General features: G+C 54.2%; 6 protein-coding genes and 1 non-coding gene across 7 annotated transcripts; 4 read left to right on the forward strand and 3 right to left on the reverse strand.

Annotated features, from left to right (window-relative positions):
• Positions 1–7: 7 nt before the first annotated feature.
• VTN49DRAFT_1769 (uncharacterized protein) lies at positions 8–1,617 on the reverse strand (the record flags this gene model as incomplete). The annotated part of the gene is made up of 2 exons (XM_069409419.1): positions 8–1,354; positions 1,405–1,617. 2 exons carry the CDS (start codon positions 1,615–1,617, stop codon positions 8–10), a joined length of 1,560 nt encoding a protein of 519 aa, XP_069270808.1.
• Positions 1,618–3,041: 1,424 nt separating this feature from the next.
• On the reverse strand, positions 3,042–3,361 carry VTN49DRAFT_1770 (uncharacterized protein; the record flags this gene model as incomplete). Its single annotated transcript, XM_069409421.1, has 2 exons — positions 3,042–3,172; positions 3,238–3,361. 2 exons carry the CDS (start codon positions 3,359–3,361, stop codon positions 3,042–3,044), a joined length of 255 nt encoding a protein of 84 aa, XP_069270809.1.
• A 66-nt stretch (positions 3,362–3,427) lies between these two features.
• On the forward strand, positions 3,428–4,821 carry VTN49DRAFT_1771 (uncharacterized protein; the record flags this gene model as incomplete). Its single annotated transcript, XM_069409422.1, has 2 exons — positions 3,428–4,033; positions 4,096–4,821. The coding sequence occupies 2 exons, from the start codon at positions 3,428–3,430 to the stop codon at positions 4,819–4,821; spliced, it is 1,332 nt and encodes a 443-aa protein (XP_069270810.1).
• A 2,070-nt stretch (positions 4,822–6,891) lies between these two features.
• Positions 6,892–7,757, forward strand: VTN49DRAFT_1772 (uncharacterized protein; the record flags this gene model as incomplete). Its single annotated transcript, XM_069409423.1, has 3 exons — positions 6,892–7,441; positions 7,499–7,580; positions 7,643–7,757. The coding sequence occupies 3 exons, from the start codon at positions 6,892–6,894 to the stop codon at positions 7,755–7,757; spliced, it is 747 nt and encodes a 248-aa protein (XP_069270811.1).
• Positions 7,758–8,649: 892 nt separating this feature from the next.
• On the forward strand, positions 8,650–11,937 carry VTN49DRAFT_1773 (uncharacterized protein; the record flags this gene model as incomplete). Its single annotated transcript, XM_069409424.1, has 1 exon — positions 8,650–11,937. The coding sequence occupies one exon, from the start codon at positions 8,650–8,652 to the stop codon at positions 11,935–11,937; it is 3,288 nt and encodes a 1,095-aa protein (XP_069270812.1).
• A 392-nt stretch (positions 11,938–12,329) lies between these two features.
• On the forward strand, positions 12,330–12,400 carry VTN49DRAFT_t23. The gene has a single exon. It is a non-coding gene; the product is annotated as a tRNA-Gly (tRNA).
• A 202-nt stretch (positions 12,401–12,602) lies between these two features.
• On the reverse strand, positions 12,603–13,804 carry VTN49DRAFT_1774 (uncharacterized protein; the record flags this gene model as incomplete). Its single annotated transcript, XM_069409425.1, has 4 exons — positions 12,603–12,815; positions 12,884–13,010; positions 13,066–13,383; positions 13,440–13,804. The coding sequence occupies 4 exons, from the start codon at positions 13,802–13,804 to the stop codon at positions 12,603–12,605; spliced, it is 1,023 nt and encodes a 340-aa protein (XP_069270813.1).
• Between the last annotated feature and the right edge of the window lie 208 nt (positions 13,805–14,012).

The following is a 14,012-nucleotide window of genomic DNA, read 5'->3' on the forward strand; positions in this document are numbered from 1 at the left end:
AAGGTAATCATACATGAATCATCTGCTGCACTCTCGGATACCGCTGCAGCACCTTGTGATACACCTCCGGATGATCCCTCGCCAGCACGTACGGATTCCATCCCATCGCGACGAAGATCGTATCCACGCCACTCGAAATCGGCGTAAGGATAATCTGACAGATCTGCAGACCGATGACAAAGGCAAACGCCATAATGACGGCGGTGAAGGTGCCGTCACGGTTGTACGCCGGGTCGGTGAACTGCAGGTAGAGGTAGGCGAGTAGGGCGCAGAGGTATGAGACAAACACCGAGCCCATGGTTAGGACGGGCCCGATGAGGCAGTCGTTGACGAGGGCGTCGAGGCCACGGTCTTTGAGCATCGTCCAGGTGTCTCGCGCGGCGGGAATGTAGGCTTTTCCGTAGAGGGCGATGTGGCAGAAGGCGTAGCGGTTGAAGAATGTGGCGAGCCAGTCTAGGAGACCGAGGAGGGAGCCTAGTACGGCGTAAAGGATGGTGCCGATGAGGTTCCCCTGCGCCGTTTCCTGCCGCTGCGCGATGGAACAGGCTTGTCGGAGCATGTTGATCAGCGCGATGAACAGACTGCCCAAGCTGATGCTGCCAAAGGAGTAGGTTGTGGCACGGCGGAAGGCACCTCGCGTCACGCCCTTCGGCCGGCTGTCGGGCGTCCGGCTCCAAAAGTACCAGGAGCCGTAGATGCCCGCCACGGTTGTGTGGATGGTGTTCTTCAGCCACTCGCTCACCCAGTACATGGCAAAGGTCACAAACACGACCAAGCCAATGACTTTGGCGGTGCTGCAGCCACCGTTCTGGCATGATGGATTCGTCCCGCTGCCATTGGGCTCGTACGCCACGTATATCGACACCAGCGTTACGGAGAACCACGCTGACAGGGCGATCGAGACAAAGCTGCCGATGGCGCTGACCAAAAACGCATGTCCATACGTTCTGGCCACGTCAATGGCGGTCTGCAGCATGACAACGCTGAATGGGATCCGCGGAATCCAGCTAATGAAGCACAGCAGGGCAAAGGCTCCGAAAGTTACAAATACGATCCCAGCGCCCCATTGCCTGCGCACTAAATAGTATATACCGGTTCCAAAGGCAAACGCGATGTTCAAGATGCCGGTCATCCAAATAAACTGCTTGGTGAAGTAACGCGCCCCGAGAAAGTAGGCCCACGAAAACACGATGGCGACACACAAAACAAACGAAAAAAGAATGAGCGTGTTGGTGTCGAGTGAGAACGTGTTTGCGGAATCATATATGCCGTCGCCGTGGAACCCTCGCGTTGTAGCGTACTTGCGAATGGCCAGGCCGGAAACCGCGACATAGCCAGAAAACACCGCAATCAGCTTGGATCGGTTAGCACTAATGCTTCCCTGGTGGGCTTTCCAGGTCATACCAATAATCCTGCCCACGCATCGTGGTACTTGGGCTTCTCAATCCGGAACACGTCGCTGAAGCGACCGGCCGAGCTCTTCTCAGATGGCGTCGACTTCTGCGATGCCTGGCAATAGGACGTCGCATACGGGGACGGCGACTGAGGAACCGGCGCCGGCCGAGGATTCTGAAAGCTCAGATCCGGGGTGAAGTAATCCTCCGCGTGGCCAGACATGTTAGCAACGAATTACGGATCCGATCGTGCAGCGGATCGAACGTCGTGGTTGGCGAGATCACAATTGACCAGGTTCCGGCTCGAAGATATTTTCTCACGCGTCAATATCCCGGGGACATTCAACTTCCATGAAAGACATTCATTGTTTGTAAACAGGACCATCGCCACCAGGACGTGATCGCGATGGCAGAGCCCTCTTATTCGCCCATGTCCAATCAGGGTTCCCATCCCGCAGCAGGAACCAAAACAATGAGCCCTCGATCACCGAATGGAGCAAAACATAAACACCAAGCATGCCCATTCTGGCCAAGGGACTGGGTGGAATGCGCCATATTGACCCCTTGGTTCATGCCCTGCATATATATTGGTCACGTGTCTGCCGTTCAAGGCAATGAATCGATCCAGTTCGAAGACGGCAAGAGCAGCACATTGCAGTTTCTCAATTCGAAAGCCACAGAGAAAAGGGCAATCGTTGGAAACAAGTCTTCCTGTTCCGGAGGAACTGATTGTAAACCTAACCCTGAGCCCTAACAAAGTCCAAGCGGCAAACCCTGGCCGGGCGTTGCTGCCATTGGTTAGGTTCGTTCCGCTTTCTTTTTTCAGCATTCTGGGACATGGGCCCAATGACCGTCTTCGGGATCAGCATTTACAAAATCCATTCAGTCCTCCAGCTTCCAGAATCCAACGGTTCGATTCAATCATCGCAAAGACAAAGGCCGACCTCCATCGGCCGAATGAAAACGATCTTCTGTGACGCGACGATGTTACTATGAATAGGGAGGTCGTCGACTCCGAGTCCCGGCCGCGATGACGGCATGGTCCATTGGGATACCTTGATGGCTCTGACTAGAGCCTGTGTGGCCTCCACTCGCCATCTCCATGGCCCCGAGTCCGTGTTTGTGGGTTGATAACCTCCTATAATACCTATTTCCCGACCATTCTGCTTTTCAATCCGCAGTTTTCCTCTTCGTCTTTGGCTGGGCCAACAGCAGCCGCCGCCGGCGATTCGCATGCCCGGTCTAGAACCCCAACACCACACACCATGAGTTGTTGGGTCCCTCTCCTCCCAATTCTTTCATTTCTGCACTTCATCAAGACATTCCGCAACGGGATTCTGTAGCGAAAAGCCGGCGTGTAGATCAACCAACCGAGGATATGGCTTCCACATTGCAATCATATCCCCTCATTCATAATAGGCTCTGATCAACGGCCACGCGTTCGGCCATCAGCAGGAAAACGAGAGTCCACCAGTGATGGACCTACTGCATCGCGTAGTCAACCCGACGACCTGCAACTCCTCAAACTTGAAGAGCAGCATGCGCTTCTGTCACAGGCTGAGGGCCATCCCAGCGGGCCCCCTTCAGTTCCCTCACACCCACCCTCTCTCCCCGCCAATTTGAAGCAAACAGGGCAAACACACGGTTTCAGATTGGCCCTGCGCGGTGGCCCTGGCCGGTCCACAGGGCAGTGCCCAGACCGAACAGGAAGAGATCGCCTGCAGGTCCACTTGGGAAATCACGTCCCCTGCTTCCTTCCGCCAGTGGGACCAAGTGGCCTGAACGGCGCCAGATCAGGAAACGACGGTCAGGAGATGGCGCCTGCCATTTTTAAATACTGAACCTGACCTGATTCTTTCCGGAACCGTCACCTTCTGCTTTCCAAGAATCCAGTCAGTCGCTCTTTCCGACAGTGTCCTTCGTTGTCCCTCGTTCGTCTCTTCTTCGTGTCGACTTCGCTTCTTCATATCCGCCCCTCGCTTTAATCAGATAATCAAAGGATCGACGATAATTAGGTTCGCACGCCTGCAACCATGAAAGCGGTCATCGCTGCGGCCGTCACGACCGCTGCGACCTTGGGCTCGGCCCTGGCGACCCCCCATCAGCTGAAGTCGCGCGCGTCCGACATCACCCCCATCACCGTCAAGGGCAATGCCTTCTGGAAAGGCAAGGAACGCTTCTACATCCGCGGTGTCGACTATCAGCCGGGTGGCTCGTCCAAGGTCGAGGACCCGCTGGCGGATCCCAAGGTCTGCAAGCGTGATATCGAGAAGTTCAAGGATCTCGGTCTGAACACCATCCGTGTCTACCATGTCGACAACACCGCCGACCACGATGAGTGCATGTCCGCCCTGGCCGAGGCGGGCATTTACGTCGTGCTCGACGTCAACACTCCCAAGTACTCCATCAACCGTGCCGACCCAGAACCGTCGTACAACGATGTCTACCTGCAGAGCGTCTTCGCGACCGTCGAGATGTTTGCCCAGTACGACAACACCCTGGCATTCTTCTCGGGCAACGAGGTCATCAATGATGGGCCCTCGTCCAAGGCGGCCCCGTATGTCAAGGCCGTCACCCGTGACATTCGCCAGTACATTCGCGAGCGCGGTCTCCGGAAGGTTCCCGTCGGTTACTCTGCGGTACGGACCCTTTCCCGATGGATTACTCTTGCAGTGGATTGCCCTTGTACTGACTATGGCAGGCCGACGTCGACACCAACCGCCGACAAATGGCGCAATACATGAACTGCGGTGATGATGACGAGCGCAGCGACTTCTTCGCCTTCAACGACTACTCCTGGTGCGACCCTTCGTCCTTCACCCAGTCCGGCTGGGACCAGAAGGTGAAGAACTTCACCGGCTACGGCCTTCCGCTGTTCCTCTCTGAATTCGGTTGCAACACCAACAAGCGTGAGTTCAACGAGGTCAGGTCCCTCTTCTCCACCGACATGAGCTCTGTCTACTCTGGCGGTCTCGTGTATGAGTACTCGGAGGAAGGGAGCAACTATGGCCTGGTGAAAATCAAGGGGGACTCGGTGACCGAGAAGGAAGACTACAAGGCTCTCAAGAAGGCCTTGGCCGACGCAAAGGACCCCGAGGGCGATGGTGACTACGACGCCAAGGGCGGTTCGAGCGAGTGCCCCAAGTATGCGCCTCCGGACTGGGATGTCAAGGATGACAAGCTGCCCACGATCCCCGAGCCAGCCCTGAAGTTCATGACTGAAGGTGCTGGTAAGGGTCCTGGCTTCGAGGGCAAGGGCAGCCAGGGCGCTGGCACTGGCTCCTCGGGCACTTCGTCCTCTGGCTCGTCGTCGTCTGACTCGTCTTCTTCTTCTGGTGACGAGCCAGACGCTGCCGCTGGTCTCCGTGTCCCTGCCGTCCTCTCCGCCCTGGCCGTCGTTCTCGCCAGCTTTTTCGTCGTTGCCTAAACTGGATTATCTGTTATGATTCCTCCATTGGAACCTTCTAGTCTTGCGAATGGAAATGATTCATGGGGAGGCCAATGATTCACCGGGTCTGCCTCATATCGAATACATATCTGTACAGCTGGGTTAGGCATGGTTTGTCTGGGCTTACTGGGGACTTTGTGGACTCGTGTATTAATTAATCCGTTGAAGGGGCTTCGATTCTCCATAATCGGTTTTATTACATTAGGAAGTGCTTCATAGATGAAATCGAAATACATCAATCCTATCGTTATTGTGTTCCTTAGTGGAATCAAGAGTCTCGGGAGAGATCTTTGGGGTAGAGTGTCCAGTCTTCTCAGTGAAAAGTAGACATCATTTTTCTGGTACATTATCATCGTGCAAGTTGGGACAACTGTAGAAAAAATCCAGGTGACCCCCTCATGAAACTTGAATATACCAAGTTGTTTTCCCCAGAGAACTAAGATAAGAATTTCAGTTATCGAGTTCTTCCATCATTCAACCTGACTGCATGGCCGACACGATTGCTGATTTCATTAAGAACAGTAAAGTATCGGGGATTGATCAGATTCGTGGGAGCCTCACCATAGATGCGCCATTGTGGCCTCGGATATTGCTGCTGATTTATCTGTATGTTACGCTGTAAAAGTCGAAACCATGAAAGGTTCGACGATGGCTTCGACGTAAACACTCTTGATAAGTAGCCATGCTCTAGGACCGTGCCCGTAAGGGGCCTGCTGTACGGATGAGGTCCCTGGAGCACGAATGAGAGCCAGCGTATCGTGGCCCGACTTCTACCTCTGAGAATTCTGTTGGTGGACCTCGAGGCGCACCATTGACAAAGGTTTTTCTCTTCGCAGCACGCTCAGAGGTTTTAGAGACAGCAAAAAGCTCTCTGGGATGGAAGTGGTCGCATCCCATAGCACAGGCGCCATTCTCCAGGACAGCATCTGCTATCAAGTTCAGAAGACTTGTCGTTGTCCAAGGTAACACAATAATCATGAAAGTAAAGGCATTGAGAAAGTTCTCCACAAGAACCGAGATGTGAAATACTCGTGTGCAAGAGGCGGGTTGAGCCTCATCGTGTCCTCATGGCTAATTCCGGCCCACTCCTCTCAAAGTCCATTAGAGCCTCGACAAGGCACGCTTTCTAGCAAAGGACTGACAAATGGCCAGATCCTAAAGAGCCCACATCCTGAATATCGTTGGCTTGTTCTTGTGTTGTGTGTACATTCTCTTGTTGCTGAGTTTGCTCGCAGCGCTGGGGTGGAAACCTTGCATTCTAGAGGTCGTACAAGCTTCTAATGAGCCAATCTGCGGCCTCGATATCATCATAATCGATATCCCTCTGAAAACATGGAACCCACTTTGGTCGAAACCCTAAGGGCTGTGGTTCTGACGTGTATTGTATGAGATTGGTCTCATTGGTTTGATCTTTCTGCCGCTTTGGATATGGCTGACGACGAAGCTCGAGGCTTCTCAGTCGGCACCATTGACACAAAAAGTCTCGACCCGAGTCTCTGCCTTGGAACGGATCCGGAGGTTGCTGGCAGAGCTACATGCTCTGGAGTAACAATTGTTGACGCGAGTTTTCCAGCCAGCATTTGTGCAGAACACAAAAAAGGCATTCAGAACTACTGCTCAATTCGAGTAAACTTGGGTACTCCATCGATGTATAAGCGGATGGATGAAATTACCACCAGATCAAACCAAAATTTATTAAAGTCAAAAGGGTCAATGGGTGATGCGAGGAGTGGTATCGGGATGGATCTCAAGAGGGAACGAGTACGAGGAGAACGAGCAGGCGCAACCCTGCAGAAGGTTCTGCAGGAGACAGCCAATCAAAATGCAGGCATTTTATCCGAGGAACTCCTTCCAAGACGGGAAAAATTCCGATCCGGCCAGTTAGTCGCACCCTCGCGCTGCGACGGTGAACAACGGCGTCACAAAAGGTTTTCCGCATGGTTACTCACCCTGACGGCGGTAGATACAATTCCCTGTCGCTGTGCGACCATACTGAGCAATTGGAGGGGCGATTTTGGGGTTTCTAGGTTCACAAACTGCGTCACCACCATGGTGTCGACAAGACAACACCCGGAGGAGTATTATCCCTCCTCGGGGAACGATAATGGCATTGCCAGATCAGCATCCAAGGGGTCAAGCACCGCCGGAAAGAAAGCGGGACACACTCCCTCTACCATCACCCTTCTCTGGCTGCTGTTCGCCATCCCGTTAGTGCTCTGGGACACTGTGTATGTCCTGCTGCGTCCGCACACGATGCCCGGCGGCAAGCTACATAGCCCGTTCTTCAAGCCGTACGCGCTCTACGGCAGCGTTGATTACACCTATGGATGGCCGGCGTACAAATCTGGCCACGGGTTCCCGGCGGGACAGGGTCTTATGAACTTGTTCGAAACGTTGGCATATATCTTCTATGTCACGACGGTGTATCGTTATGGAACCACGGCGACGGGGTCGGGCCGCGCATCGACGAAGAATGTCCGCAAGGGACTCACTTGGTTGCTTTTTGAGGAGAAGGTTGTGGGGGGTCGCGTTGGATCGCTCGCAGTGCTTATTGCGTTCAGTGCGAGTGTTGCGACGTTCAGCAAGACAGTTTTGTACTGTAAGCAACGATAACCAAGAAGACGTTGGGAATCGCTGAAACTAACGGATTCTCCAGGGGTCATGGAAGCATTCGCACACTTCGACAATGTCGGCCACAATCCGCTGTTCCGGCTGATTTTCCTCTGGGTCGTTCCGAAGTGAGTTTTTTTCTGTATTCCCCTCTGCAATATGACAATTGACTGACCATGTTGTATTGTAGTGGTCTCTGGCTCGTGTTTCCGGGCTACATGATGTACGTCTTTGGACAAGAGATCCTGAGTGCTTTGGAATCGGCCCCTCCGCGTCCCAAAGCGGGCCGGTCGAAGGAGGCCTAAACTCTGCAGGCGGACTTTAGAGTGGTTCGGAGTCCATACGATGTCCAATTCCTCCAGTTGGGAAATCCTTTCATGGAGGTCTTGTCGATTTGGATGACAGCGCGTTGCACATACGGGCAGAGTACATAATGCTGCTGATAATGTCTATCTTAATGCCACCATGTAACTGGAATATTTCGATTGCAACCATCGCCACTGAATCAATGACTCACATCGTAACCTTTTGTCCCCAGTCCACAGCGTTTTGAGTTCGCCCGTGAGGTCCGTGCAGAGTGCGGACTTAAGAGCATGCCAAGGTACGCTCTGAATGACCACCATTTACCATTTTCGATTCAACTAAGCCCACTCGTGAGTTGGCACTTTCCTCCATACGGTTAGTCCCCTCACATGGTTACCCCCGCACCGCTTAGTCAGCATTCAGGCATGTCACCGCGTCTCGGCAATCTCGGCGTCTCCACTCTCCACAGCTGCTGAAGAATAGAGCCATGGACCGCCAGCAAAATTGCAGCTGATGATTGATCGAAAACACACCGGCTATCTCGATCCATTCTGGGGGGACTGGGACTTGCGCCATTTTATTCTGGACCTTTGGACTCCAGAGCCAGTGGATTAGAAATCAGCCCGCAAGAAGGAAGAGACAAACAACCTTAAGCCATTGAGGCTATTGAGGCTTATTGAGCCAAGTCCGCGAATAAAGGGGAAATCGAACCAAGGATCTTCCCTTAAGCTTGGCCTTTCTTCAGCTCCTGGAGGCGACTAATTGAGTGCGTAGTCCCCTTGCCATCGTGGTGCTTCTCCGCATACAGACGTGGGAGTGCTATATTGCTGTATATTCTCCCTCCCTCTCCATTCGCTATGGTCCCCTAGGGCTGAAAAAACGGTGATGGAATAGATGACCGGCAATGGCTCCGAAATAGACGCCAAGCCGTACCAAGACCTTTCCCCAGATCTTGACAAGCTGCTGCTCCATTATTCCGTCGCCAGTGCCAGTGCTCGGGCCGCGTCCGGGAGCCTCGCCTTCACCTTTTCCCTGAACAGGATCGATCCTAGAAAAAGTAACCCCAACGACAACGACGCCGACGACGACGACGACGACGACGCCGCCGCCGCCACGGATCCTTCCAGCGCGAGTCCCGCCGCCCCCAATTTCGATGCACACGATGCGTCTCCCTCGCCCGATGCGCCTCGACGACTACTTTCCCACCCCATCATGACCTCTGGACCGCGAACTGTCGGCCTGCCTGAGTCCGGAGTCCCCGGAGAAGGCCAGGCTGGCCAGAGCAGTCCGCATCATTCGTCCGAGACGAACAGCAATGAGCAGATGATGGCCGCGGCCGAGTCCCAACAAGATCCGAACCCGCCGAACAACACAAACCAGAGAGAAACGACGCCGGAAAAACCGCCATGGAGCGAACTCAAGACCAAGGCCGGCAAAGCACGAAAACGGCTTCCTCTCGCGTGCATTGCGTGCCGCCGAAAGAAAATCCGATGCTCCGGAGAGAAACCGGCGTGCAAGCGTTGCTCTCGATCGCGAATACCGTGCGTGTACAAGGTGACCACCCGCAAGGCCGCGCCGCGGACCGACTACATGTCGATGCTGGATCGACGGCTCAAGCGAATGGAGGAGCGCGTAATTCGGTCCATTCCGCCGGGCGAAACGAGAGACATGGCGGCGATTGGGCGCAGCCAGGTGAGGCCGCCGCCTCCGGAGCAAGCATCGTTATCGTCTGCACGAGCAGTCAAAGCGGCCCAGAGGAAGCGATCCGCTGATGAAGCATTCGCGGCGAAGCTAGATGCCTGGTTAGGGCACATGCGGACTGATTTTCTCTCTGATGGAGCGGCTCCGCCTACCATCCAACCTCGCCGAAGTTCAAAAGGCACCGAGACCCCGGGACTCCTCAAAGAAGGTGCCGAATTTCTCCCACCGAAGGAGATACAGGAGCATCTCTGTGAGGTCTTTTTCGAATGCGTATATGGTCAATCCTACCTTCTCCTCCACAAACCCAGCTTCATGCGAAAGTTGAAGGCAGGAACCGTTCCCCCCGTGCTCATCTTAGCGATCTGTGCGGTGTCCGCGCGGTTCTCGACGCACCCAGATATCAACTCTGAGCCGGCATTCCTGCGTGGAGAAGAATGGGCGAGACCAGCCTCGGCAATCGCACTTCGCCGGCATGACGAGCCGAATATTACCATCCTGACGGTGTTTCTCTTACTCGGGCTGCACGAGTTTGGCACCTGCCATGGCGGCCGCAGTTGGTCCTTTGGCGGACAAGCGTTGAGGATGGCGTACGCGCTGCAACTGCATCGAGAGCTCGATCGGGAACATCCCGGGCAGAGTGGAAAGCTAAGCTGGACGGAGCGAGAGATCCGACGCCGAACAATGTGGGCATGCTTCCTGATGGATCGCTACAACTCTTCGGGTAGTCAGCGACCGCCCATTGGGAACGAACGTTTCATTAGGATCCAACTTCCCATCAAAGAGTCACTCTTTTTGATGGAAATCCCGGGTCCCACGGAAGACTTGGACGGAGATGTGCCCAATCCTGTTCCCGAAGGGCAGGGACTGGTGTCGAATCCGAAAGAGAACATGGGGGTTTCAGCCTATATCATTCGCGCCATCGTCGTATGGGGTCATATCGTTGACTATCTGAACCTGGGCGGCAAGGAGAAGGATCCGTATCCCCTATGGTCCCCAAACTCGGGGTACTTTCAGCTCATGAAGGAAATCGATAACTTTACGGCTTCATTGCCGAGCAATCTCGTATTCAACTATGAGAACCTCCAGAATCACGCTGCGGAGCGGATCGCGAACCAGTTCATCTTCCTGCACATCATCATCAACCAGAACATCCTATTCCTCAACCAGTTCGCCATACCTCTGACGCCAGGCGCACGTCCGCCTCGGGACATGCCAGCGCAATTCTTGGGTGACGCGGGTCGGGCCGCACTGGAAGCTGCTCACAGTATCTCGACGCTGATCGAGCAAGCACAAGGGTACTCGCTAACGGTGCCCTTCGCCGGATATTGTGCGTATTCAGCAAGCACAATCCATATCTGGGGAATATTCTCCGGAAACGCGCAACTGGAGGCGCGATCCAGGGATGACCTGCGCTTTTCCTACCGCTACCTCAATAAAATGAAGCGGTACTGGGGCATGTTTCATTACATGGTTGAAAGCGCCAAGGATCGCTACCGGCAGTTTGCGGATGCCGCTCTCCGGGGTCCTCCTCGAGAGTCCACATCGTCGGCGTCGCAGGAGGATTCGCGGATATTCCAATACGGGGACTGGTTTGACAAGTTCCCTCACGGATTGTCTATCTCCAACTTGAAAGACTCGAACCAATCGTCGAGGGCGGAGTCAAATGACTTGGACATGATGAAAGAACGAGCCGATCGGCAGAGCGTGGAGGAATTCTTTGCCAGCCTATCCTCGCCACGGTCAGCAGAGGCGCCGAAGCAGCAGCAGCAGCAGCAGCAGCAGCAACAGTCGAGAAAGCGCGCGCGAGAGGACTCGAAATCCTCGACGATGCGAGGCCTGTCGATGAGCAATCTCCCTTCCAACGTCGGACCTGCAACCCCGGCGACACCCGCATCCGCAAGCACCACGGCGCCTCAGCAAGCAGACCTGACCCTGCCGATGTCGAACCCCGTGGCTCCGCAATTCCTGCCCAACGGCAACTCCCCGGCCGGCTTCCACAATCCCAACCACAACGAGCCGGCCATCTACACACCCAGTACAAGTCCGCAAAATCCACAATCATTAGGGTTCGATACCGCCGCCGCCGCCGCCACCACTGGCGCTCCGGGGGACCACCTCCCACAGCTCGACCGCCATCTGGTTTTCGGTGCATACGCCGGGGCGGACCCGTCCACGCTAATCTCTGCCGATGCACTGCCAATGTCGCTGACCAATGCTCAGCAACAACAGCAGCCGCAGCCCCAACAACAACAGCAACAACCCACCATGGACGGAGGCGGTGCTGGTCTCTGGGCCGATGCGTACTCACCGACAGGCGGCGGTTATGATTTCTTTCAACAACAACAGAGTGCATGGTTCCTACCCTTCAACCTTGATCCCCTTGCAGGCATGCCGACGATGGATCATATACAATCGGGTGGTGCTCAAGAGGCGTTGCATGGTAGGGTGGATGGAATGGATTCTGTACATACGTACCAGTAAATTATGAAATTGGCAAGATTGTACATTATGATGCTTCCCGGATATCTCCTGGTTAAAGGTTTCTCCTGACTCGACGTACGAGGGAGAGCGTATGAACTAGATCCTCGCGAATATATATATATATATATACCTCGGCAGAAGTAGCGAAACATGAAAAAGGAGTAGGTCTACAACATCAACCGGCTGGACTGAAACAATCCCCAGGCTAAGACTACATGAAGAATGTTATCTATCCCTGTAGATTTGCCGGCACCGTGATCCGATCATACGACGAGCAACTCCATCAATCATGGTCGCGAACAATCCGAGTGCCATTGCCGAACGAATCTTCTCTATGGATTTTTCGAAGATAAGCGTAAGTAGCACAGGTTGTTGCTCAACTGGCAACAGTTGCATCGTTGGTCTAGTGGTAGAATTCATCGTTGCCATCGATGAGGCCCGCGTTCGATTCGCGGACGATGCACTGACAACTTCTCTTTTTTCTTTTTTCCCTTACTGGGGCTGACTTCCTTTTTACTCTACACCGTTCCGAGGTCACTCACTCGTTCTTTTCTCTCGGGGTTACAGGAATTCATGTTCCGACAAAAAGTGACCAAAAGCACTTTGAAACCGATAGCCCAACTATGTACAACCAGAAGGAAAGAACATCAAGAAATCCAAAATCATCAATCATCCCACTCCTCATCCAACTGATCAATTAACCGGTTCTCAGCATCAACATCCCTAGGATTTCGCTGGCCGGACGGATAATTGCGACTACGGCCTCGTCCACCGATGGCACTCATGAATCCCGAGCGGTTAGAGCTCCCGTTACTCGAGGATGAGCGAAAGCCCGTAAAACAGCGGAGCAACGAGAACAAGATGATGATCAGGAAATCCTGTATTGTTTTGTCAGCCCCTGCATCGAAGAGAGCAAGAAGGGGTTGATAATGTCAGAGGAACGTACCTTTGCAAAACCGAGGATGTTAGCCCACATGCTGTAGTTGGGACATTGGCGCCAGCCTCGCTGATGCATCACCGTGCGCTGATACGCGCAGCCGCCGACGAGATAGACAATGATGGCTATCAGGACACTGTTCCGGGGGTCAGTCTTCTGTTTGCTTCACAATCTTCTGCCGGAGGGCTCACATGATGCCGAAGATTGCGCCTGGAGATAATCCCCCGTCCGGAGAGCCCGCGATGCCGCAAGCTGCGGGACTGCGCACCTCGAAGAAGTAGGTACATGAGTCCATTGTCCCGACAAAAGAGACTGCGGCTTGCGAATGCGGCCCTTCCCGCTCACACAGGAAGGACATTATGGTGGACTTTCTTCTCAAGGGAAAGTCATCCCGACGGTAATGGTCGTTAAAGCTAGGTTGTCCGGCCTCAACTGACGAGCAAGGGGACCCGTCGGTGTAGTTGAGAACTAATCGCCGGCCACGGAAGATGGGTGTCGAGGACTGCTCACTACAGACTCGTCAGACGGTTGCCAACTTTTGACCGATCCTCAGATTTCATCCTACCCAATGGAATATATCTTGCCATCGCGCTCGTAATAAGCACCCACGTCCCCCCATCGCGACTCGTCAACCCCGGCGACATCCCGCACGGTCTCAATCACCGGCGCGCAAATGTTGATCGTAAAGTTGGCCCCGTAGTCATGGCCGTTCGCATGCCAACTCTCTTCCCGGTCGTCCTTGTTAACTTTGCGGCCATCCACAATCTCCGGCGGCGAAAGCGAAATCAGGCTGAGGTCGTAGAACAAGCCCGTTGTCGGTGAGATCGCCGCGCATGGCCTGTTAGACGTTTCGGAAGCAAGCACATGAGCAGGCGACATGGACAACGCGGCTGCAATCGCCAATAATGAGAACCGCGCCAGCAGCGGCATTGCTAGCTGTTCAAGCTTGCACGCGCCGCCGTTCGGTGCTGCGCGGGCCAAGTCCGACGATCAACAATGTCCGAGAGGGGTCCACGATTCACTCGAAAAACGCACGGGCGAGGGCGCAGTATCACCAATACTCAACGAGGGCTGTTCGGATTGCGTCTTGGAACGCGCTTTAGAGCGTGTTCCACTCCAAAAGACCAAGCTGTACTTT

Source organism: Thermomyces lanuginosus (genome assembly GCF_041956635.1).
Source record: "Thermomyces lanuginosus strain ATCC 200065 unplaced genomic scaffold VTN49scaffold_22, whole genome shotgun sequence".
Taxonomy (NCBI): Eukaryota; Fungi; Ascomycota; class Eurotiomycetes; order Eurotiales; family Trichocomaceae; genus Thermomyces; species Thermomyces lanuginosus.